This window comes from Rhododendron vialii, chromosome 1a (genome assembly GCF_030253575.1).
Source record: "Rhododendron vialii isolate Sample 1 chromosome 1a, ASM3025357v1".
In the NCBI taxonomy this organism is placed as follows: domain Eukaryota; kingdom Viridiplantae; phylum Streptophyta; class Magnoliopsida; order Ericales; family Ericaceae; genus Rhododendron; species Rhododendron vialii.
In genome coordinates, this window is record NC_080557.1 from 45,434,125 (window position 1) to 45,459,096 (window position 24,972).

Consider the following 24,972-nt stretch of genomic DNA (forward strand, 5'->3'; position numbering starts at 1 on the left):
TGTACGTATACGTATAAACCGAGCGAAACGTAGACAAAAAAGGAATGATTTAAAATATATACGTAATGCTTAAATTTATAAGTAATAGGAGTTTTATTAAGGTAAATTTAAAAGATAAAGTTTAAAAATTTATAATAAAAGAATTGAAAGAGAAAATTATTTATCTTTTCTATATCTGTAATTATAGATGTGGCAATTATGTTGGTAGCATTAGAGAAAGTAAGGTCTTTTTCAGAAATAATATTATCGTTTTTGAGTGTCTTCATAACTTATAATATTAGTTATGGATGACGTGATTTTCTCAAAATTCTATAACTATGTTCTTATGAGTTTTTTTTTTTTGTTGCTTCGAAACGATTATTATAAATTTCACATATACGTAAACACATTAAGTAAAGACAAAGTTGAAATTTGTAAAAAAAAGAATAAGCTTATTTGTAGCTAATTTTTATTTATTAATTAAATAATTACTCCACTTGTTGCAAAAATACTATCCAGTCCGTTGAAACGAGATTTTTAATACTCTTTCCGTTAATGACAATCTACTTTCATTATTCTGGGAGGAGCTCTCAATTTTTTTTTATATTTTTTAATTTACAATACTTTTTTATATGTAATATGAATCTTATTTAATAATTTTCAATTAATATTATCAGACAAATTTTTTAAAATTATTTAAAACACATAAATTGTGAAAATGTAGACGAACTAGTGCTTACCCGTGCCTACGGCACTACCCACCTCGATTGGAATTAGAATTATCCTTTAAATCTTGATAGTAGCCCAAATTGCTTAAAATTAACGTGATACAAAGAAATAGTTTGAAGTATGAAATGATCACCAACTCCTCTAAGAACATATTGCACTAGTTTCATTAAGATTGGATGCTTCCGACCAAAACAAAACCTATGTTCATTCTAATTGATTATAGTACCTAAATACAAAAAGGAACAAAACTCTTTTTTTCTCAATGTACAAAGAATCTAGAGCATTGTCCGTGCCTACGGCACTACCAACGATTCTCCAAACAACACTAATATCAAAAACACAAACCAAAGGAAGGAAACGATTATGTAACGACCCGGATTTTTGACCCAATTTTTTTTTCTTAAATATAATATTATTAGAATTATTTTCCTTAATGCAATTCTTTTTTTTTAAAATACAATTATCCATGCAATATATACATGCATTCTTTTTAAAAAAATTTCTACACACACATGCTTGCATGCACACTCCTTCTCCTCCCTCACCTCAAACTCCTTCCGTCTCTCCGTCTCCTACTCAGTCTCTACTTCCTCCCTAACCCTAAAATCAAGCCAAATTCGTCCATTCCAAATCTCATGAACCTAACCCCATTAAATTCACTCTTATCATTTTCCATCAAAATTCTCCTATAAATACCCCACCCCATTGACCCACGAAAATATCACAATATTTCCCACACTCCACCGACCAGAAAAGAAGAGAAAAACAGAAGAAAACGAAGCTCCAATCCATGGAGTTTTAGAGAGAGAAAGAAAGAGAAAGAAAAATGGGTTTCATAGTTTCGTCCCACCGAAACTCAAATTGATCGATCCAAACATCTCCTATGACCCCTAGCACCGCCAAACATCTCTCAATTCGATCCCAAAGTCTCCCGATCAAAGGAACCCGAAGTCTTCTTCCCCAAAATTCAAGATTCGTTTTTAAATCAATCCGATCCAATTCAAAGTATTATAATCCATTACAACCCCTTCTCCAAGTATATTAAGTGTTTATATGCTTAACCATATGTTCCGAACGAAAAAAAAAAATAGTTCACCGCGCGTTTTCTTCTCTATTCATCAGTTTGGTATTATTTTTGATCCCGACACCTTATTTGTAATTATTTTCGAAGAAGATGACCTATGTGATATTTATTTTTCAATCTTTCAATATTAATATTATGAAAAACTACTGAAGTGATATTATTTTCTTACAATATATTATCATCGTAGTATAAAAACGTATTAATTATATCAGTTTAATTTATTTGGTAGATTGAATTGATTAATAAAAGTTTTTAAATTAATAATACTCCTATTTATTAATTTTAGATGTTTTGAAACAACTTTGCGACCTTCCAAACCTCATTTTTTACACCCAAACTAATTTTTCTAGACTTTCACACCTCAAATATCATAACTTGTTAAGATTATATTTATTAATTTTAGACTTTTCACACCTCAAATATCGTCGAGCTGAAGAGAGATAGGGTCGGAGGATCTGCCGAAGTGAAGGACGAGAACTTTGTCGACGGTGTCTCTGATGATGGAGTCCACCTCCCGCTTCTTCGTCAGTGTTGTCAACATCAAACTCATCTTCCACCTCCTCTCTCTCTCTCTCCCTCCCTCTCTGACCTTCCCTTCCGTTTCCCTTCCCTTCTCTACCCCGTAAAAAAAGATTTTCGGTCTGGCAAACGAAAACTTAATAAATACGCCATTCATTTTTATAAAACAAGTCTGAATTTATTTTATTAAAGTATTTACTCCCTACATTCAATAGTACATGAGAGTTATTTTTCGACTTACAAAATCTCTATTATAAAACAGAAGGGTATGGGGACAAGTTGTTAGAATGGTTGAGATTGAATTGATCCAATGGATGAGATGAGATTTCACTTTTATTAAATTGTCCGGCCTTTTTCATTTAATTACAAAATTGCCACTGATCAAAATTATATCTACTTTCAAATTTGAAACCCTACTGCAGGAGCATTCTCCTTCGTCTTCTCTCTCTCTCTCTCTCTCGACACTCTCATTGGTGTCACCGGCAAAATCCACTGGCGCCGATCCTCAAGTCTGGGCTAAAAGCTATGTTTTGAAGGTAATTTGGAAAAATCAGACCTTCGAACCAGTTTTTTATTCTATCGTGCATACCCAATTGAAGCATTTACTTTACTACCTCACTCATTTTCCCCTTTATATTTTTCCAGGTGTTGCTTTCTTTCTTTTCATTTGTTGGGTGTTTTGATGGTGATTTCAAAATCCAAATCGACGGTATCGACCCATTAGAAGTTTTCACCCTTTATAGTATGGAGACTTTTCTTTGTTGTAGTTGTAATTCCTTTATTAAAATTGCTTATTTAAAACGTAAAAAAAGTGGGTGTGACGGAGCTTTTATGTGGTGATGCAAAGAGGTAGGAGGCAGGACTCCGTGCCAAAAACCCCTGTGAATCTGTGCGGAAGGGTTTTGTTCGGAGGTTTTTCTTTTTAACATTTTTGCTATGCATATTCATTAGAAGCTAAATTATTCATTAGTTTGTAGAGTGGATGGATTTGTTTGCTTTCACTTCTTCCTCTTTTTGTATTAGGTTCTTTTTGTATCTCTATTATAAACACAATGGTGTGGGGACAAGTTGTTCAAATAACTGAAATTGATTTGATCCAAGGGTTGAGAGGTATTCTATTCATTTGATTAAAGTGTCCACATCCCACACATGTATTACAACATTGCCATTAAATCCAACGTCCCATCCAGCCAGAACGTAGAAGAAGAGTTGAAGAAGCAACAGAGATAGAGAGAGAAGGTCAGAAAGTTTGAGAAGTCCCAGAAAGGAAAGGAGTACTTCGAGAAAGCGGAGATCGTGAGGTGGAATTACGGCGAGGGCAAAGGGGGTAGTGGAGGTGGTTATGAGGCATATGGCGGAGTACTTCGAGAAAGCGTGGCAGCCGGCAAGCAAGCATTCGAGATCCGGGTCGTTACATAATCGTTTCCTTCATTTGGTTTGTGTTTTTGATGTTAGTATTGTTTGGAGAATCGTTGCTAGTGCCGTAGGCACAGACAATGCTCTAGATTATTTGTACATCGAGAAAAGAAGAGTTTTGTTCCTTTTTGTATTTAGGTACTATAATCAATTAGAATGAACATAGGTTTTGTTTTGGTCGGAAGCATCCAATCTTAATGAAACTCGTGCAATATGTTCTTAGAGGAGTTGGTGATCATTTCATACTTCAAACTATTTCTTTGTATCACGTTAATTTCAAGCAATTTGGGCCACTATCAAGATTTAAAGGGTAATTCTAATTCCAATCGAGGTGGGTAGTGCCGTAGGCACGGGCAAGCACTAGTTCGTCTATATTTTTCACAATTTACGTGTTTTAAATAATTTTAAAAATTTTGTCTGATAATATTAATTGAAAATTATTAAATAAGATTCATATTACATATAAAAAAGTATTGTAAATTAAAAAAAATAAAAATTTGAGAGCTCCTCCCAGAATAATGAAAGTAGATTGCCATTAACGGAAAGAGTATTAAAAATCTCGTTTCAAGGGACTGGATAGTATTTTTGCAACAAGTGGAGTAATTATTTAATTAATAAATAAAAATTAGCTACAAATAAGCTTCTTCTTTTTTTTACAAATTTCAACTTTGTCTTTACTTAATGTGTTTACTTATATGTGAAATTTATAATAATCGTTTCGAAGCAACAAAAAAAAAAAACTCATAAGAACATAGTTATAGAATTTTGAGAAAATCACGTCATCCATAACTAATATTATAAGTTATGAAGACACTCACAAACGATACCATTATTTCTGAAAAAGACCTTACTTTTTCTAATGCTACCAACATAATTGCCACATCTATAATTACAGATATAGAAAAGATAAATAATTTTCTCTTTCTATTCTTTTATTATAAATTTTTAAACTTTATCTTTTAAATTTACCTTAATAAAACTCCTATTACTTATAAATTTAAGCATTACGTATATATTTTAAATCATTCCTTTTTTGTCTACGTTTCGTTTGGTTTATACGTATACGTACACGCGCACACACACACGGTATATATACGCGGTAGATGGTAACGTCCTGCAACTTTTCCCCAATTTCTCCAAATCCTTCCCACAAGCGTCTCGAAATTTCAAAATCTACAAAATTTAATCAACCCCCGTCTACAATTTTCAACAGCTTCTTCGATCGATCTCCTTGGGATTTCTTCAGGAAAGATTAATTGTAATTCCGCGTCTCTGCTATCTAAAATTTGACGATTTTGTTTGACAAATTGCGATTTAGTTTCATCTTCTACTGATTTAATCAGTCTCTATGCTGATCTATATCTATATGTGGATCTACATGTTTACGGCCTTGAATAAAGGATTGGGTCAATTTGGTTTTCCCCTTTGAATTAGGGTTAGGGTTTGTGTTTCGAAGTTGTTAATCGGTTTGACATTTTGTCAGAATTCGATATGTGATTTGTCGTAATTTTTATGAAAAACTGGAGCATGTAGCGAAAGTTCAATTCCATTTGCATCATATCTAACACTCCGGATTTTATTTTTTTAGTTTATTTTATCAAGAGTTCTAAAAAGACTTCAAATGGATAAGAGGAATAATCCCCTGTGTGTTTGGATTAGATTTTTTCTTCTTTGTAGTCGTTGAATTTTTCATTTTTTTGACTAGCATACGTTTTGCTAGATGTTGGACGATTTAATCCCTTTTGCAGCCAGATTTTTTCTAGGTTTGGCCGAGACGATCTTTACTATCTATGCCTTGAAACCAGTGCATATAATACTACTGGGTATTTGTTGAGCAAGTTTAAAATTATTTAATTGAACGTGGTGGTAAGGCCATTCCTTAGCCTCCGAACCTCGCCTTCCAATAAGGTTGAAACACCCCAAGCGTAGAGTTAGGTCGTCGATAGCATAATATCCGAAAGTCCGGGATCATACCCACAGAGAATCGAAATATAGCTAGTTTGGATTGTAGATTTATATGGTAGAGTGCGGCGTTCAAGACGGCCAACTTGATTTTGATTTATAAGCGAAAACTAAGGAAAAGACTAGAAATGAGCTTAATGAACTTAAAAGAGGCAAGTCTAGGGATCGTTTTTCCATTGACAAAGGCCATTACCGGTTCTCAATATAACTCAAACAAGAGTCACGACCGCGTGCTCAAGCTCGGAAGATTTAGTTTTAAAGACTACGTTTATCAAAAGATATGATTTACCGGAACTAAAACAATCTATTTTTGCTAATGTATCTAACACGTAGGAGGCCACGAGCCCGCGGTACGTCGCTTGCCAAGACCGCTTGACTAAACTTCATACCAAGGAGTTAACACCCCTCGCTTAGACTGAAATGGCTAGGTTAATTAAATTCCGAAAATCATGATTTTAAGCCCGAAAGTTTGAGAATCAAATAACAACCTAAGTCATTGGGAAAGATTAGCCCAAGACTTAGTCAAAAAACTACTCAAACATATTGAAAAGACTAGAAAACATGCTTAAGAAAGAAAACATGATTAATCGATAAAAACGGAAATAAACTTGATATTAGTAAAGACCTAACAAGTAGCTACAACATTAACAAGCGAGAAAATAACATATGACAATTACTTACTTGAGTTCTTGAAGGAAATTACTAGAAAAGCCTGAAGAACATTAATGGAGTCCTAGAAAATAAAAATGACTTAAAGTGAAAAATGACTAGCTAGATAAAGATGAGAGAGGGAGACCCTATTTATACAAGGTGGTCTTATTCTCTCACAAAATATCCCAAAAAATATCCTAAAAGTAGCCAAAAGTGAAAAATATCCAAAAAGTGGAAGGTTGAAAAAGGTAGCAAAACGTGGATATTTCTCCAGTATGAACCGATACTGGGCAACCCCCAGTACCGGTACAAGGCCTTCAAACTGGTTGGAAAAATTGAACTCTGGACTCTATGTACCGGTACTGGGAATTGGCCAGTACCGGTTCATACTTGACAGATTTTTTTGGGCAACTTCGCAGGCTCGCTCCGGACACTTCCGAACTCGGATTTAGGCGTTCTTTGAACCGTTGGAAAGCTCCTCGAGCCTACTTTCTAACCCAAGTGGTTTGGATCAAAATTAGTTTGTACATCAAAAGTTATGACAATTCTACCCTCAGCTAGTCGGAAGATGAGTAGCTTTGGTAAAATCCTCACATGTCCTTCAATTCCCTTGACTCTTGGGCGACCCGAGCAACCTCCAAACCATCTCTTGAGCACCACAACGGGGTGACACTTGGCCTTGAGTACTTGGTTGCATCCGGAGCATTCCTTGGCGTTCAAACACATCTTATTTATACGAATTACCTAAAAAACACAAAAACCTACCTTACGTGCAATATCATTATAAAAACTAAATAAATGCAAGTTAAACCAACATAATACGGGACTAGACGCACCAAATATCTACAATATTGGGTGCTCATCAGCCATCCACAGTGGTATAATCAAAATTGGATAACCAAAAGTTGACACATCAGCTTTTGATTATCCATTTAAGAGGTTGCTAAGCTTAACAATGTTGAGGTCCACAATGGTTACTTCTAATTCATAACCAAAATAAGGGGTTCACTACAATTTCACTCTCTCCTTGTGTTTTCCACCATTGATCACTTCCCTCCATTACGTTTTTTTTTGGGCAAAAATATATCGTTTACATACCTTCCTTAATTTTGGGGAAAATTGGTGACTTTCATCCCTCATATTATGAATTTGGAAAAAAAAAATCATGTAATAATAAAAAAATAAAATAAATCAGATGTGTTCTTGAATTTGAAAAAGAATGCAAGGTTCTTCATGTACTCAATCACAGGGAGAGGATCGAAAAAAGAATAAAATAGAAAAGGAAAAAAAATGAAATACCTTAATCCGGCGACAATTAGTTGAATTGTAGATGATCGAAAGATATGAGCTTCACTTTTGGAGGGAAAGAAACAAAGAAGAAAATACCATTTGAAACATGCGTGTATACAATTTTAGAACCAATTAACTTATATGGTGTGGGATCCACAAATTTTGATTATTGAAAAAGGTTGTTAGTTTTGGTTATCCAAAGCCCAAAATTTGATTATTTCTAAGAATGTTGTTAAGTTTGATTATACCATTGTGAGCCATTTTTTACACTAATATTGTTAACTTTAAAAATAATTTGCTTTTGATTATACCACTGTGGATGGCATAAGGTTTATGATCTATAAATCTTTCTCATACATGAGTCTTCTGCCTTATATACAATGCACACATTTCTTTTGACTGTCTATTTGTCTTGCTTTCAAGTTAGCTGCACTACGTTTGAATGTATTGTATGTTAGTAAATTTTTCTGTTAAGTTATATGTAGAGACCCATAATTGTTTTCTCAAATTTTTAATGTTTAATATGTATTTGGATTATCAAAGTATGGATAATGATGTAGATATGAGTTGGGTCAATGTGAGATGACTTGTAAGTTGTGGGAGTTGACGTAATGCAATAGGAGTGGAAGGGTGTAAGTGTTATATGTGCTATATAACTCAAAAAAATTAAGGCCCTTTACTTTTTTTTTTCTTCTTCCACGCTGTCTTCTCTCTCTCGGCTCTCACCCCTCTCACCTTCTCTCTTCGATTTCGTCTACTACGAATGAGATTTCGGAAAAATCCCAAGTACTAAAGTTGTTCTACGCGACGAGAGCTTCCTATCCATCCAAGAAAATTCATGATCGGAGCACTTCGAAGTCTCCCCCATGTTCGGGCTTGCTTCTAACCTTCGAGGTAGGGATCTCCTGCCTTCTTTACATGTTTGAGTGTTGGTTTAATGTACGAGAATCAAGTTTGATCATTTATTTTGAGTCTTGAACAAATCTGGTATATGCTGAAAATTTCGTGGGTTTTGGAAATCTGTCTTTTGGGAGCCCTTCTGCTAGGAATCAATTTTTGGTGTCTTCATAACAGTTAAAGTACGTTTCAATACGAAGATTTCGGTACCAAGGTCATGAAAAACCGATAATCACACAATTAGTTATGAATTTTTGAATATCGGCTGTTTCCTGGATACGCGAATCTCTGCGTGGCTGTCTTCTTTTAATTTTCTGGGCATGATGAACAATTTGGTGGCTTTGGGTCTTTTACAGGAGCTGCATATTTAAGTTAAGAAGGGATTGGCGTTGGAATCAAGTGATTCGGTTAAGTATACAATTTTTGGTGAATTTCTAAAGTAGGGCTGGTTGACTGGTGCGCAAATGGTTGCGGATCTGTTTTTCTTTTGATTGTTGGGTTAATGTCCTCTCATTTATGAACCTGAGATTTTTACTGAGTGTGGTGCTTGTAGTGGTGCAACGTTTGGTGTTGGTTTCAATATTTTTGGGTTCAAGATGAAAAGGTTATGATTTTTCTAAGAGAGTATGGCAAATTTGCTCAACGGAAATTGTGGTGCCTTGTGTGCCGGGACTTTTGGGGGTTTTGGAAGAATTGAGTTTTAATCTAGGGATCTCTCTCTCTCTCTATGCTTGTTTATGTGGTAGTTTAGTACATTATTGAGTGTCTAAACCCTATGCTTGAGGTGGGTGTGACTTGGGGAAAACTTGAATCATAATAAAAAAAAAAAAAGGGAAGGGGGCCATAGAAAAAGTTTAGGCTTGTCTATCTTCGAATACTCTTGTTTTGATGTTGGGCTAGCATGTGGGTTTAATTTAAGACATGTGAAAAGTTGATTTTGTTAAAAAGGGTGTGTTTTAGTAATTGAATCAGTAAAGAGAAAGTGGTCGTTCGAGAACCTAAGATGTATCCAAGCCTTAAAAAAAGAAAAAATAGAAAACGCGATCTACAGACAAAGGGCTACGCATCTATCTGAACAAAATCTCAATTGGTCAAATTCGGAATTTCATGGCTTTCTTGCTTTTCATTAGTGGGTTCACCTTTTAAGTGATCAAAATCATGAATTAAAGTGATACGAGGACATTAGCTGGTTTATGCACACTGTGTGTTAGAGGAAAAAGAGACTTTTGTTGGTAGAAAATGTATTATTATTTTAGCTGAAAATTGAGGGCGTGACATTATAGGTTGAGTTATTCTGCACATGACATTGTCTGCGGTATAACTGCAGGTTTTAAGGCTCGTTTTAAGGCTCATATGCACGGCTGTGGCTCAAGATTATATGTATAAGACTTAATGTAGCCAATCTTCAAGATATGTAGGATATTTCATTTCTGAAGTAGTTATAAGGTGCTTTGGAGCATTGCACGAGAGCTTGCTTTCAGTTTACTCGAAAATATCATAGAGGTTCTGTAGTTTGCTTGTGCTAAAAGTGATCAGCGTCGTAAAGATTCAGAAGCTCTCGGTGCAGAAATATTCATCTCTTGGTTAGTATATACGTAGAAATGGATAATTCTATAACTACAAGCTTCTTATCATTGACTGAATCCATCACTGTCTCTGCTGGTTTGTCTTCTTTACGTGGGAATTGCCCTGTCCTATCTGAACCACCAGTTGCTTTCATTTCACATTATACTACAACTTCACAGGGCAATAAGTTTGGACTTCACTTTGAACCTATGAAGCACGGGTACCGGTACGCGGTACGGGTACGAGAAACGGCAAAACCCCAAAAAAGTAAGGTACGGGTACGGCGAATATATATATCTTTTACTATTTTTATTGCATAAAATGGAATATAAACCCATTTTACCAACAAAAAGTAACATAGATAAAAAGTCAAAATGAGATAATATTTATGTTTATTAGGGGTAAAACTGAAATACTAAACAATTAGAGGTATGCTGGAACTGGAAGATATAAAATTGTAATTTTTAGAAATTAAGATACTTTATTGTCGTGGTAAAGAACTTAAGGGGCTATGCTGTATTTTTGTAATCTATATTACGATGAAATAGAGACAAGACAAGCCATCAGTCGTCGATCTCGATCGAGAAGCCAGCCAGAAGACCTAGAGCCGTCGCCGTCGTCAATCGATGTGAACCCAGTCATCACCTCGTCGTCGTCAGTCATCACCTCGCCGTCGTCAATCGATCTGAACCCAGTCATCACCTCGTCGCCGGCGTCAATCGATCGACTCTGGTTCTCTCTCTTTCTCATCTCTCTCTCTCTCTCTCTCTCTCTCTCTATATATATATATATATATATATATATCAATGTGTGTGTCTCTTATTTTGGGCTAAAACGTACCTACGAAGTACCCACGGAGTACCCTTGCTGTACCCAAAGATACCAAAAGTACCCGGTACGATTTTGCCTTACCGACGCCGTACCCGTACCCGGTGCGCGTACGGCGACATTTCCGAAGTACCCGTGCTTCATAGCTTTGAACTCTCTTTTTTCTTTCCTGATGTCTTCATAGATTGTTTTCATGTGAAGTTTTAGAAGTTGTGGTATGTTTATATCGTCGGATAGTGTTGCAGTGGGGTAGGGGTGGTTGTATACTTATGGTGAGTTCATTTTCTGTGAACGACTGTTTTTCTATAGATCGACCGGAAATGATTGATTAAGCATGAAGATAGCTTTTTGTGTCTTCAACTTGTGGGAGGAAAACAGATTCATATCAGCAATCCAAATGTGCTTGGGTCTCATCTCTCAAAATGACGATTGTATAATACCATCATTTGAAGTGGCACTGAAGTATTTAGTGGCCTCAATTTTATTATGACAGTTAGGTATGATCCTCAGGTAAGGAACATTTGCATGAGTGCATCTGGTAAGTCATAACTTGGACAAATAGCTCAGGATGCATCCAAAAGTCTGTATCTGTATGGATACATTCATCAGTCTTCTGAATAAAAACTGCGAGCAATCTACTAGTGAAATATCTAGAGGAACATTATCCTTGGGCATCCACATCTTGTTCAAAGATTGTTTTCCCCATATGGCTTATAGGTGCTGAAGTGGCATTTATTCCTTCTTTATCACTGCTAGTTGGCTATCCGTAGTGAGAGTATAAGTGGCTATTTTCAAGAGGCTGTGGGGCTTATTCGTCTGCAGTTGATTGTGTAATACGGTCTGTTGCTGGTTTTTTAATTTTTCTGTCCCTCTTGATTTGGAAAAATATGGTATGCTGCTGTAGTACTTGTGTGAAATTCTGTTAGAATGTTTCTTGGTAAATGATTACATGGCCAATTTTATCTGAATGTTTAATAATATGGTTGGAGACCTTAATAGTTACTATGGTTGTGAATCATGTGTAGGCTCATAGGAGTTATTTTAACTTCCGCATCAATTGGAATATGCACGATAGAATAAAAAACTGGTTCGAAGGTCTGGTTTTCCCAAATTACCTTCAAAACATAGCTTTTAGCCCAGACTTGAGGGTCGACGCCAGTGGATTTTGCCGGTGACACCAATGAGAGTGTCGAGAGAGAGAGAGAAGACAAAGGAGAATGCTCCTGCAGTAGGGTTTCAAATTTGAAAGTGGTGTAATTTTGATCGGTGGCAATTTTGTAATTAAATGAAAAAGGCTGGACAATTTAATAAAAGGGAAATCTCATCTCATCCATTGGATCAATTCAATCTCAACCATTCTAACAACTTGTCCTCACACCCTTCTGTTTTATAATAGAGATTTTGTAAGTCAAAAAATAACTCTCATGTACTATTGAATGTAGGGAGTAAATACTTTAATAAAATAAATTCAGACTTGTTTTATAAAAATGAATGGCGTATTTATTAAGTTTTCGTTTGCCAGATCGAAAATCTTTTTTTACGGGATAGAGAAGGGAAGCGAAGGGAAACGGAAGGGAAGAGAAGGTCAGAGAGAGAGAGAGAGAGAGAGAGAGAGAGAGAGAGAGAGAGAGAGAGAGGGGCGAGAGAGAGAGGAGGTGGAAGATGAGTTTGATGTTGACAACACTGACGAAGAAGCGGGAGGTGGACTCCATCATCAGAGACACCATCGACAAAGTTCTCGTCCTTCGCTTCGGCAGATCCTCCGACCCTATCTCTCTTCAGCTCGACGACATCGTAAGTTTTTTCCCCTCTTCTTTTTACTCGCATCTCCTCTTTGTCAAACCTCCACCATCTTCATAAGAGCCTGATTGAATTTCAATTGCATATTCTTAAGCTCTCGGTTCCTCGTATTGTGCGTTCTCATTTAAGTATAACAAGAATAAAGAGTGATAGGTAGATCAGAAAGAGTTTGGTGATGAAAGTGAAACCTCCCGGCTGAAAGTAACCCAATTTCTCTCATGACAAACCCCTTTGGATTTTGAGGAATTTGATAAGAAAAGAAATGAAAGGATTAGAGTTTGTTGCCAAATCCCTCATTTGGGTTGAGTAATTTGATGAGAAACAAAGAGGTTCAGAAATTATATTTTTTTGATTGGCGCCTTCCCCTTTCTCAACCAAATCTCACCGAAAAGAGAAAAGGCTTCCCTTTCTTATCACACCCTTTCCCATAATCTGAAGGGGCTGTGACATAAGTTTGGGTCTTTCGTCGTTTGTGGCAATTGTCATGTATCGAGTGAGCTTTGTAAATTAGGAGAGCCAAGTCGAACATTTGTGCCTTGCTAACAATAGTTGATATATGATTAAGTTTTGTTATTTCCTTAAGGCTGCGGTTGGAAACATGGAATTGGATTTGGAGATGGATTGCAGTCTGTTGATGTCTAACGTGTACACGGATTTCAAAGCTATAGGTTGGCTATTGAAATAGTGAGAGGATTTAATATATAGGGTACAGGTGGATGCTGTGCTAACAAGAGGTCAAGAGACTTCTTATATTGCTGGACCTTCTATTTGTATGGGTATATAGATATACTCTTATGAAAAATAATGAGATGTTTACTTGAGATAACAAAGCTGACTCACTGAGTTGAGCGATGAATTATCAGATAAGCATGCATAGCAACCTGTGCGGGATTGATACTCACCTACACCATTCTCATCGGAGCCTGAAAGTAGTTGTTTGTCTTAGATTTCAAGTTATTGTCGGAAGCTTAGAGATTAATGCTCTTTTTCATTTGTTGCTCTTATGATTTCTTTTACCCCCCTTTATTTGACCACAGATTTCAAAATCAGCACGGGAGGTGTCGAAGTTTGCAACTGTAGCATTGGTTGATATTGATTCAGAGGAGATTCAAGTATATGTCAAGTATTTCGACATTACCTTCATACCGTCGACAGTTTTTTTCTTTAATGCTGATCACATGAAGATGGATTCAGGGTACAATTTCTTCTAATCAGCTAGTGCTTCTTTTGGCTGTTACATGTCATTCCCTTATTTTTTCATCTGAAGTACCTTTTCAAGAAAGAACCGTTCTCTGAAGCATACCAGGGAAAAATTATATTGTTGAAGGAAATATTTTCTCCTATCTTTGCTTCTCTGCCACCAGATAGTTTGTTTGTGGTTGCGTATGCAAGTGAGATACTTTGTGCTAATTTATTACATATGATCTGGTCTAAGGCTCTTTGTGCAAAACTGTTGCATTGATAGATTTTACAACATGGCAGTACCTTATAAATTGAGAGGGATGGATATTTACATGATAATTGTCTTTCGGTTCTTATTCAGGAGTGCAGATCACACCAAGTGGGTTGGTGCATTTCACCGAAAGCAGGACTTTATTGATGTTGTGGAGGTATGCTGCTACTGATTTCTTAGGTGCCATGATGTCATCATTATGGTTTATATAGTGGTAAATAAACTGGAAACTTTTGTATGTTGAGTTATGTTCCTTTTCCATGTTTAATTGTCCTCATTTTCTGGGTGGGACTGGGGAGTGGTGTTGGGCATAATGTTGATATTGTCACTGTGTATGACCATCATGTGGAAATTTATGAGGTGTTAATAGAGTTTTTTTTTTTTGAATATGCATATATGCATCAGATATATGTGGATGTTATGAACATGCATTCGCCAAACCAGTGATGAAGTTGTTCAAAAGTTGATGACTGTGAAGTTGACGATTTGAGAAAGTTGGGCCCTATTTCAATCTATAAATTAAGCATTCTCACAAAGTTTACACTTAAAAACTGTGATTTTGAATAAAATCTTTCACGTTGATCTTGCAAGAAATTTGCTGGAGTTTAAAATTTAAGTAATCTGCCAACAATTGATAATTTGGTGTCTAACAGGCAGGGGAAGAAACATGAACTTAATTGTCAAACAATGAAGATTGAGAATGTACCTCTTGGGTGATTTTTCGACTTTCATATTGCAATTAGTTTTGTTCGATGAATTATTTGGCTGTGTCGTTGAACAACTATTCAGAATGTTTGTGAACTGCATTGTCTACTTCATGGATGTTTTAACTGAGATGGAACAAGTTAAAACCACTTCTGATATTAGATTTGTACTATCATTCTTGCCTGGTCACGGCAATGCTTAATCGCTAAGAGTAACAATGTATTGAGTCTATTGTCATTTAAGTGTCTTCCGTTTTGCTTGATTTGGTGTAGAACTTTCTCTACATGAATTACTCAAGCCCTATCAGTGGGTGATAATTTTCTAATTCTCCTTGTATGTGACATACTTTCTTCCAACTATGGGTTACAATGGGTTTGGGGTTGAATCTTCTGCCGTTTTCTTTCGCAGGCGATATACAGAGGGGCCATGAAAGGCAAGCTGATTGTGAGCTGTCCCTTGCCTCCAGAGCGAATACCGAAATTCCAGTTGTTGTATAAAGATGTCTAAGAGGTGGGCTGGGTCTTTGGTCTTGAGACGCATCAGTTGAGGTTATACAATGACATGGATTATATTGGGAGGATATAGCTCCCCCTTGTATATTTTGTAAGGTGCAATTTGGAACTCCATCTCACAAATTGAATGGAAATATCCAATTCTGTGTTCTTGATAGTGAAATTCATGTAAACTTTATCTTTTTGAATAATATTCATGTGGGGTGATGCAATCTTGGGCAGACTTTGCTTGGGCAGACTTTGCTGATAAGACTTACTGACTTCCGAAAATACAATTGGGAATCCCCTGAACTGAATTGCAATCTCCGATGTCTTCATTTTTGTAAAGGTTACTTAACGAGGTTAAGTAGTGCGTTAATGTAGTTTAATTATATCGCATAACAGACTTGTACCATACTGAGGTACAAGGCTCGTAATTTAGAAGTGTCAAAAAGGGCCGGGTTGGTACGACACGGATGTACACGATTTTAGACGGGCACGGTACGAAAGTGGGCCGAGCACGGCACGACACGGTCATAGATGGCCACGATATGGAAGTGGGTTGGGCATGGCATGACAAGGTTCTAGATGGGCACGTCACAGGCATGAAAGGGTATGGCACACCAAATACTAATTTTATACCCCAAAAAGTTGGGCATGGCATGACAAGGTTCTAGACGGGCACGTCACAGGCATGAAAGGGTATGGCACACCAAATACTAATTTTATACCCCAAAAAATATCAATTTCTTATTTTATAGTGTAACATGACATATTACACATTTTTGTGTTCATACATATTTTACACTTTTTGGAGTGTTTTTTTCTTTCTTTCTGATGAAAACTCAGTTGGAGATGTGTCGACATGGGAACAAGATGACACGATTAAAAAACGGCACGGCATGAAGAACCGTTGGCACGGAGCTAGACGGGCCGAGTCAAACGGCAAAACCCATTTGATACCTCCGGCTCGTGCGTACTACAATTTTGACATCAACAATATTAATTTTAACATTATTATTATTTTTTACTTAATTTTTATTGAGTTTATCGTGAACTGCATTCGAGTAGTTGCATGCAGCTGTGCAGCTGTGGATTGCATGCAACTACTACTATACAAGGAAAATGGTCAAGTAAAGTGACAAGAGTTGCATGGGGATGATGGCCGTGGAGGTCTGAGAAATACAGGGGCGGCACAGTAGCCAACAGTGGCTGGCTGCAAAAAGCCCAATTATACTCTACTTTAAAGCTGGCCCAGGAGAGGTCACTCTCTTGTGGAGAGAGAGAGAAAGGCCAAATGGGAGGTGAGACGTTAAATATTAAGGCAATGTTATCTTACTCGTCGGATACTTATTGAAATTTAGACCATTGAAAATACTTTTTGATACTTCAATTTAGATTGTGCACTATACCCCCGAGTGCATGGTGCATTATAGGATCCCCGAGTTCGCAGTCACCACTCCGACCAAGTGGAGTGGGGGACTGTCTTGTATGTGTGTGTGAGAGAGATCGTGAATGGGGACTCCCTTTGATTAGCTTTACAGTTTTTTTATTTTTATTTTTTATAATTCAAGAGTCCAGACCAGCTTATGCGCGTTTCTACTAATCATGGGGGTTCAAATCCCTCCACCCATTTACGGGGAGCCCAATTAAAGCGGAACCAAAACTCTGTGTGGACTGCTCCTAAAGGAGTTGATAGCATCTAAGAAAGAATTTTGAATCAGAGACCTAAGGAAGGAGCAAACCTCTAAATTCCCGGCCATAGGGTTAATTAGCTTTGCAGTTGCCCAATCCTTCAACATACCAGATCCAATTGAGCTCTGCTCATGTAATCTTTACTGCCTCTATCTCTCTCTCTCTCCCTGTGTGTATGTTGTTGATTTCAACATGCAAATTTGCACAGCAAAGCTTTGCAGCAATGCAGAGAACAAGTGTCCCTGATGGATATGGGGACAGTGTCTTTGAACCAGTGTCATGGGACAAGTAGCTAGGGAGCTGCTTGTGTTCCAGCAGACAGTAGAACTTAATAGGATTCCCAAAGGCACAAAATCCCTTAATTGGTTTACATAAAACAAAGAAAGAAGTAAATACCCCTGCAAATGGACACCCAAGTGCCCATCCAATTGTCAGAGAGAGATCTAGAGAGAGAGAGGGGCCAGCAAGTATGCTCCATTACGGTTCTGAAAAGAGGCTGATTGGTGGGAAGGAAGAGAGATGGCATGGAATTGGATAATCTCTCTCTCTCTCTCTCTCTCCCCCGCTCTCTCTCTCTCTCTCTCTCTCATCTATCTCTTGTGTTCCCAAGCCCATACACTCTCTTTTTAATGGAATAAATTCTACACTCAGACACCTCTTCACATTTTCCAAGTCCTGTGAGAACTTAGTTTTTGAACTCCCCCTTCTACCTCTTTTGATCATATCAACATCTCAAAACCACTTCGAAGCCGATATAGATTGTCTGCCATGCCATTCTGCTCAACCTCATCTTTTGAAGGTTTTCTTTCATGAATTCCGACCTCATTAATCTTTTCGGGTCCAATTCGGAAAGTTAAAGACTGTTCGTTTTAGGTTTTGAGGAAGGTTTTTAAGAATAATGAGTAGAGAAAAATAGATAGAGAAAAATTATTGAAGACCGTGGCCTGGGGTTTTGAATCCTCCAAACGAAGAAGGCGAAAATTGTTTTCGAGTTTTCTTACACCTTTGTTTTTGTTGCAGAGATGGAAAACGGAGAGAAAACACTGAATGCCGCAGCAAACGACGTAGTAGAAGACGTCGTGAGAAGGTCATTTCCTTGTCTATTCTGTTCGAGAAAGTTTCACAGTTCACAAGCTCTGGGAGGGCATCAAAACGCTCACAAGAAAGAAAGATTCGCCGCGAGGAAAGCCAAAAGGGCTCCTTCTCCTTCTTCATCCTATGCAATGAACAATTTCTCCTCGTTCCCACCGCCCCCGCTTGTCTTCGCTCCGAACCAGCGTTTCAATCTCCTCAATCCCGCGATGTACATCAGCGCTCATGGCGCCGCGTTTGGTCGGTTTCCGCATCAGAGTTTCACGGGCGGGTTCGGCTCGAACGGCGCAGCCCGGTTCGAGAGCGGACTGTTCTTTGGAGGGAGCTATTTGAACCATTCTCAGGGTCAACAATTTGGTGAAGACAGTGATATGAACTGTATGAGGAATCGTGAACTTGAGAATGGAGATCATAGGGATAAGAATCAAAAGCTAGATCTGTCTCTCCATTTATAGATTATGTGGAGAATGGAATAGTAGGGATCCAAGTTCTGTTCTGTTTTGTTTCCCATTATGTGTTTTTGGTACTATTAGACAAAAGGGTATGGTTTAATTGCTACAAGCAAGCTTCTTTCCTTGAAAACGAGCACTGAACGGGTCTGATTATTGAAGTAAATAAAAAATGAGTTCGAAAATGGCTGGACCGCACTCGAAATCCGATTATTGAAGTGAATCGAAAAAGTGTTTGAAAATGGCCAGACTGCAAGGGGTGCAGTTGAGGGCCAAATTGCAGCAAAGCCATCTCCTGCCCAAATAATTTTTGTTTTAGTTTTTTGAATTTTGCATACCTATCGAATTATTCATTTTACAAACCCAAATAGAACTTGCGTGCTGGAAACATTTAATCCTATGTTTTACGTTAATGGTTAATTTTTAGGAGTCCTAATGAATGATTCACATCACCGTTGAAGGCTGAAATGGAACCCACAAAGAGTTTGGCAAAGTCTTTGAGGATGGTGGTTGAGGGAAGAGGAGAAATTTTTGAGTGCCGAGCGGGTATTACGCGGCGGTACTCGTCGTTCATCCCAGCCGTCCAAACGTGTTTTGGACGGCCCAGATTTATTCCCTTTCTTTCCCCTCACCGGACCGTCCAAAACATATTTTGATGGCTGGAGTCGTTGACAGAGTACACGTGTGTGGTACCTGTCCGACACCCAAAAACTTTGAGAAAGGATTTGCTTCTTCATCCTCGAGAGGGATTTGGAACTAACTACTGGAGTGGGCCTAATATAGGCAACGGGGCCCAACCCAAGTTTTTCCAGGTCTAGTCCAAACTCGTTTAGGTCCGGGTGAAGAATGGTAGTAGCCCACTAACACTATCATCCCTAGGTGTGCACGGGGCGGGTTGGGCGGGTTAATGATATATTTTCCAACCAATCCATACTTACTGGGTTGACAATATTTTTCAAAACCCCCTAATCATCATGGCTGGCTAGATTTGTGACCAAATAATATCATGCCTAGATTTATTTCCGAAAGTATCCTGTAGTAGATGAGAGGAATAAGGCGGAACAAGAAACCAAACAAGAAAAGATCAGATGAAAGAAGGGACTATCTGAAAACCATCAACGTCGAGAGCATCTCGAACTCGTGATTAATGAATCTCATCGTGGCAAAGGCACCAACAGATCCCGCAAAGCCATTCTTTTTCGTCAGAATTAAAGCATCGTTAATTAGTATACCAAGTTAGATTACTAGAAGTGCCGACATCCTGTCGAGGACTCAAAACCCTAGTCCTTTCCCGTCCAAAGGGTTTCTACAAGATCACCGGGCCAGTGTCTAGACGTTTTTTTTTTTCTCGGCAAACGAAACATTTTTATAAATCTCGAAAATGGTTACATCGAGAGGAAGAGGGTGATAAGCAAAACTTGCTTATCCACAAAACATCCACAAAACAACAAACAAAAAAACAACATCCAGCCGGAGTTTGGATGTAGCACACCTCAAATCCATGGTTAGAGTTTCAGCTTACGAATTCCTCCTAGAAAACTCTTAAAATCCTCTACCGAATACACCTTGATTTCAAACTTCGTCTTCATCCACATAGCCACCCTAGCTTATATTCGGTCTCCTATACCTCACTAGCTGACTTTGAAACATTGTTAAAGATGAGCAAGAAAGTCACCTCCCACAGGTGCTTCTCCAAATTTCTAAACCTGAATCCAAACCACCAATTTGCTAAGGTTGCTAAAGAAGGACAAACCCATAACATCTGCTACCATACTACTATAATCGATCAAGTGTTCCACGAAAACTGACAGTGCAAGAAAAGGTGTTCAAGGGTTTCCTCGTAGATAGAACAGAAAGGGCACATTGACAGTGGACCCTCCGGAATCATATTTTTGCTCGCAAGCGCAAGTGTCTAGATGTTAATAACGTATATCAAGTCTATTACTCCCGACGACTCAACCGATAAAGAATAGCACATTCATGTCCTCTCCCACAACGAAAAAATTATTGGAACTTCACATTAATTTAAGAACTTTATTGTAATACAAGTCTATGGTGTTGAGATGATTGCATTCATAAATTACTCTTGTTCATAGAGTTGCTGATCTCACAGAACATGGCCATAAAAGAACAAATTTTAAAAGTGATAGACAGTTTGGTATTTCGACAGCAACTAGCTCATGGGCTTCAAACATGTCCCCGCTTTTATGTTTGATAACCGGATGTCCGCATTAGTTCGCGCGCGTATGCGTGCATCTTGACTGATTCTGGGACTTTGAAATTAATAATTGTGCAAATCCTCTAGTGGTCACAAAATTTGAAATGTTTGGTCTTCGTGAGATTCAAACACGGAACCTCATAGGGTTAAACATGTTACACTTACATAAATGTCTTGTAATTCTTCACGTGAATGAGGTATTCATTAATTCTATACTAATGCAATTAAATTTAATTAGACAAATAAACCTTAAAAAAAGGCCACTCAACATAGTATATACATGTTTTGGTGTGTGTGTCTATATATATATAAAGTATGTGCGCAGATGTCATGTATCGTACATTAGAAAAATTACATGGGAATTTGAACAATTATTTTCAAGAGAGAAAGTTTTCTTTTATTGACATCACAATATGCATGGACGGACTTTGGGTTGGTGCTATGCTGTGTGGTGCATAACACCATGCTGCGTACTTTTGAGCCGTCGGACCGTACATCCAACGGCTTGGATCTCATCTTGACAATCAACGATCGAAAGCCGGTTATTACCGAGATGATATTTGAGTCATCAAATGCACGATCTGATGGCTCGAAGGTGCGTAGCATGGTGCTGCGCACACCACTGCACATCACCATCCCCCAATTCATATGCATGACCTACAGTTTCACAAGTCCCATGTCCAATTATTTTGGTCCCTCTTAACATCTCAACAACTTCTCATACCTATTCCGGGTCAGATAACCAGGTAAAGTCTGTTTCCGTATTTCAAGCTTGCTCCCCCCAATAATTGTAATGACATCCCATGTGAATTTCTTGATTTTTTATTTCACATTTTTGTTTTTTTGTTTTCAAACCATTAATATTACTAGTATAAAACTAATTTTTCCCGTTCGGCTAAATAAGCCAAATAAGCCAAGTGGCTTATTTTTTTGTCTTTATTCAATTTTTTTTCGTATTTGTTAGTTTTTCGTTAATTTTTTGGGGATTATTGCATTATCTTGACGAGAGGAATCTAAAAAGTAAAAAATTATGATCAAAATTCAATTTCTTTTGGATAAAGACGAAAAAATTGGTTTATTGGCTTATTTTTGTCTTTATTCAAAAAAATTAGGTTTCGATCATAATTTTTTACTTTTTAAATTCTTCTTGTCATGATGATACAATAATCTCCAAAAAATTGACGAAAAACTAACAAATACGATTTTTTTTTTTTTGCTTGGCAAACGAAGATTTTTATTAAGCTCAAAGGGATACATTGAGAAGAAGAGAGAACAGAAGGTGCCTCTCAAAGAAACAAAACGAAAAAACAAGCAAACACCACCATAGCATCCAACCAAAGGTTGGATACAAACACCTCACCAGAAAGTTAAAATTTCAGTTTTCGAATCCCATCTAAATACCCCTTAAAGTCCTCAACCGAGTGTATCTTAATGTCGCGTTTGGTCCTCATCCACATGGCTACCCTTGTTTTAACAAGATCTGCCACATCCCAAACCAGCGTAGAAGCATTATTGAAGATATAGTCATTCCGCACTAGCCATAATGACCAAAGTGTTGCATAAAAACAAGACTCCCAAATTTCTTTCTCTAAGTTTCGAAACTGATTCTCAAACCACCAATCAGCCAACGCCTCTACCGATGAAGGGCACACCCATTTAACATGCCACCAATCCAAAATCAAAGACCAAACATCCCATGAGAATTGACAATGAAGGAGTAAGTGTTGGGGAGTTTCCAGGTGTAGGGAGCAAAAGGGACATACCAGTATTTGGGAATTCGTTAGAATGTTTCGACTTCGTAGAACCGACCTCGTTGCCACTCATTCTTGGACAACCAGCCATGAAAAAATTCCCACTTTTGGAGGGCTTATGTTCTTCCATAGAGAGCCCAGTATTGCAGCCCTTGACTGACTCATCAAATGCTCCCTTTGTTTGTAAGTTGACCTCACCGAAAAGCACCTATTTGCCGTCCAAATCCAGTGTAAACAATCAGGTTTGGATGGGTCTGGAGTCACATTCTGTAGTCTCAGCTTTAGTTCATCCTGTTGTTGATTCTCCAAGTCAAATAGCCTTCGCCTGGACAACAAATCCCACCTTCCATTTTCTGCACCCTCCCCCACTGAACTAACCGTGTCATCCTGTTGGATCAGACACCGAGAAAAGTCGCGGATATTCCTCTTTGAGAGCTTTATTCCCTAGCCATACGTGATTCCAGAACGAAGTGTCACACCCAGAATTGACCTGCACACGGAAACCCTCCCGAATAACCTTTCCAAGGCAAGATTCATTATCCCCAATAGAGCAGATATCCGTCCAGATGGTAGAAACTGAACTTGAGCTCGGAGTATAGGGCAACCAACACAATTGGTCCAAATTGTATTTTCCTCTAGTAACTCTAACCCAAAGAGATTCCTTGTCATTACTAAACCTCCACCACCACTTGGCCAGGAGTGCCACATTCTGCTGCAATAATTTCTTCACCCCTAAACCCCCATTCACTTTACTCTTGGTAATTTGCTCCCACTTCACCAGGTGCAACTTCTTCTTGCCCGCTACATCTCCCCAGAAAAAACGCCTTTGCATTTTCTCTAGAGTTTTAGCAACAGCCACCGGCATCTTGAACAATGACATAAAATAGATTGGCAATGTGCTCATGTTGGAATTAAGGAGGGTGAGGCGACCTCCAGTGGACATGCACCTACCACTCCACACATTAAGTTTCTGCTGAGTTCTATCAATGACAGGTTCCCAAGTTTTAATCCTCCTTGGGTTTGCGCCTAGGGGCAAGCCAAGATATTTAATAGGTAGGGATTCTACCTTGCAGCCCATAACTTGGGCAAGGGCAGCCACATCTTGTGTAGGGACCTTAACACCACAGAGAGAGCTTTTTGAGAAATTTATCTTTAGGCCTGACATTAGCTGGAAACACCTTAAGATTCTCTTGATATTGTTGATTTCCTGCATATCATTGTTACAGAAAATAATTGTATCATCCGCAAATTGGAGGTGAGAAATAATTACCCCAGTTCTCCCAATCTTCACTCCCTTGATAATCTCTGTATCCCTAGCTCTTTCCAACATAATATTAAGAGCCTCAGCTACTATGTTGAAAAGAAAGGGGGATAAAGGATCACCTTGCCTGATTCCTTTTTGAGTTCGGAATTCCTTTGTCGCGGAACCATTAATCAAAACCGACATAGATACAGAAGAAATACACTCTTTAATCCAATCACACCACTTCCCACCACAGCCCACCTTCCCCATCATATCTACTAGAAAGCCCCAATTAACACAATCATATGCCCTTTCAAAGTCTAGCTTTAAGATAAGGCCTCCTCGAGTACTATGTTTCCAACTATGGATGGCCTCATTGGCAATGAGAACACCATCAAGAATTTGTTTTCCCCCAACAAACGCAGCCTGAGCCTCCCCAATTATACTTGGAAGATGTTGTTTTATCCTATTAGCTAGCACCTTCGACAAAATTTTGTAAATGCAGCCCACCATGCTAATGGGTCTGTAATCTTTAAAGGTTGTAGGGCAATCAACCTTGGGAATTAAGGAGATGAAAGTTGAGTTAATACCTTTAGTAAGCCTGCCATTCTCATGAATTCAGCAAAAAATTGTAGTACCAAATCCTTCAAAAAGCCTCAAGCTTTCTTAACAAAAGAGAAATTAAAGCCATCCGGCCCCGGCGCCTTGAGGCTATTATAGTTTTTAAGTGCAGCTACAATTTCCCCCTCCTTAAACTTCTTCTCAAGTTGCATGGCTACGTCGAAAGTCACCCGCCGGTTAAAGTGTCCCCCCAAAACAGTTCGATGTCTCATTTCCTCCGTAAAGTTGGATCTGAAATAATTCACTGCTGCTTCCTTAATTTCTCCAGGCTCCTCTACTACTCTGTCATTCATCTTAATCGATCCCACCATGTTCCTTTTGAACCTATAATTGGCTATGACTTGAAAAAATTTAGTGTTCTTGTCGCCCAGTTTCAACCAATTCACCCTAGATTTTTGCCTCCACAGAGATTTAGACAATCTTGACAGACGCCAGAATTCGGTTCTCGCCTTGCATCTAGTTGCTTTCTCTTCTTCAGTGAGATGGCGCTCTTCATCTATAACATCAAGTTGGTGTGCACTTCAGAAATGTGA

The 24,972-nt window shown here is 38.0% G+C and overlaps 2 protein-coding genes and 1 long non-coding RNA gene across 3 annotated transcripts; 2 read left to right on the forward strand and 1 right to left on the reverse strand.

The window, feature by feature from the left end:
* Window positions 1–10,144: 10,144 nt before the first annotated feature.
* LOC131320548 (uncharacterized) lies at window positions 10,145–11,999 on the reverse strand. Its single transcript, XR_009198295.1, has 2 exons — window positions 11,076–11,999; window positions 10,145–10,300 (listed from the first exon to the last, which is right to left on the reverse strand). It is a non-coding gene; the product is annotated as an uncharacterized LOC131320548 (long non-coding RNA).
* A 558-nt stretch (window positions 12,000–12,557) lies between these two features.
* Window positions 12,558–15,603, forward strand: LOC131320539 (uncharacterized). The gene is made up of 4 exons (XM_058351269.1): window positions 12,558–12,715; window positions 13,759–13,916; window positions 14,265–14,331; window positions 15,288–15,603. The coding sequence occupies exons 1-4, from the start codon at window positions 12,584–12,586 to the stop codon at window positions 15,384–15,386; spliced, it is 456 nt and encodes a 151-aa protein (XP_058207252.1). The 5' UTR covers window positions 12,558–12,583; the 3' UTR covers window positions 15,387–15,603.
* Window positions 15,604–17,195: 1,592 nt separating this feature from the next.
* On the forward strand, window positions 17,196–18,731 carry LOC131320556 (protein LATE FLOWERING-like). Its single transcript, XM_058351285.1, has 2 exons — window positions 17,196–17,864; window positions 18,086–18,731. Exons 1-2 carry the CDS (start codon window positions 17,834–17,836, stop codon window positions 18,610–18,612), a joined length of 558 nt encoding a protein of 185 aa, XP_058207268.1. The 5' UTR covers window positions 17,196–17,833; the 3' UTR covers window positions 18,613–18,731.
* Window positions 18,732–24,972: the final 6,241 nt, after the last annotated feature.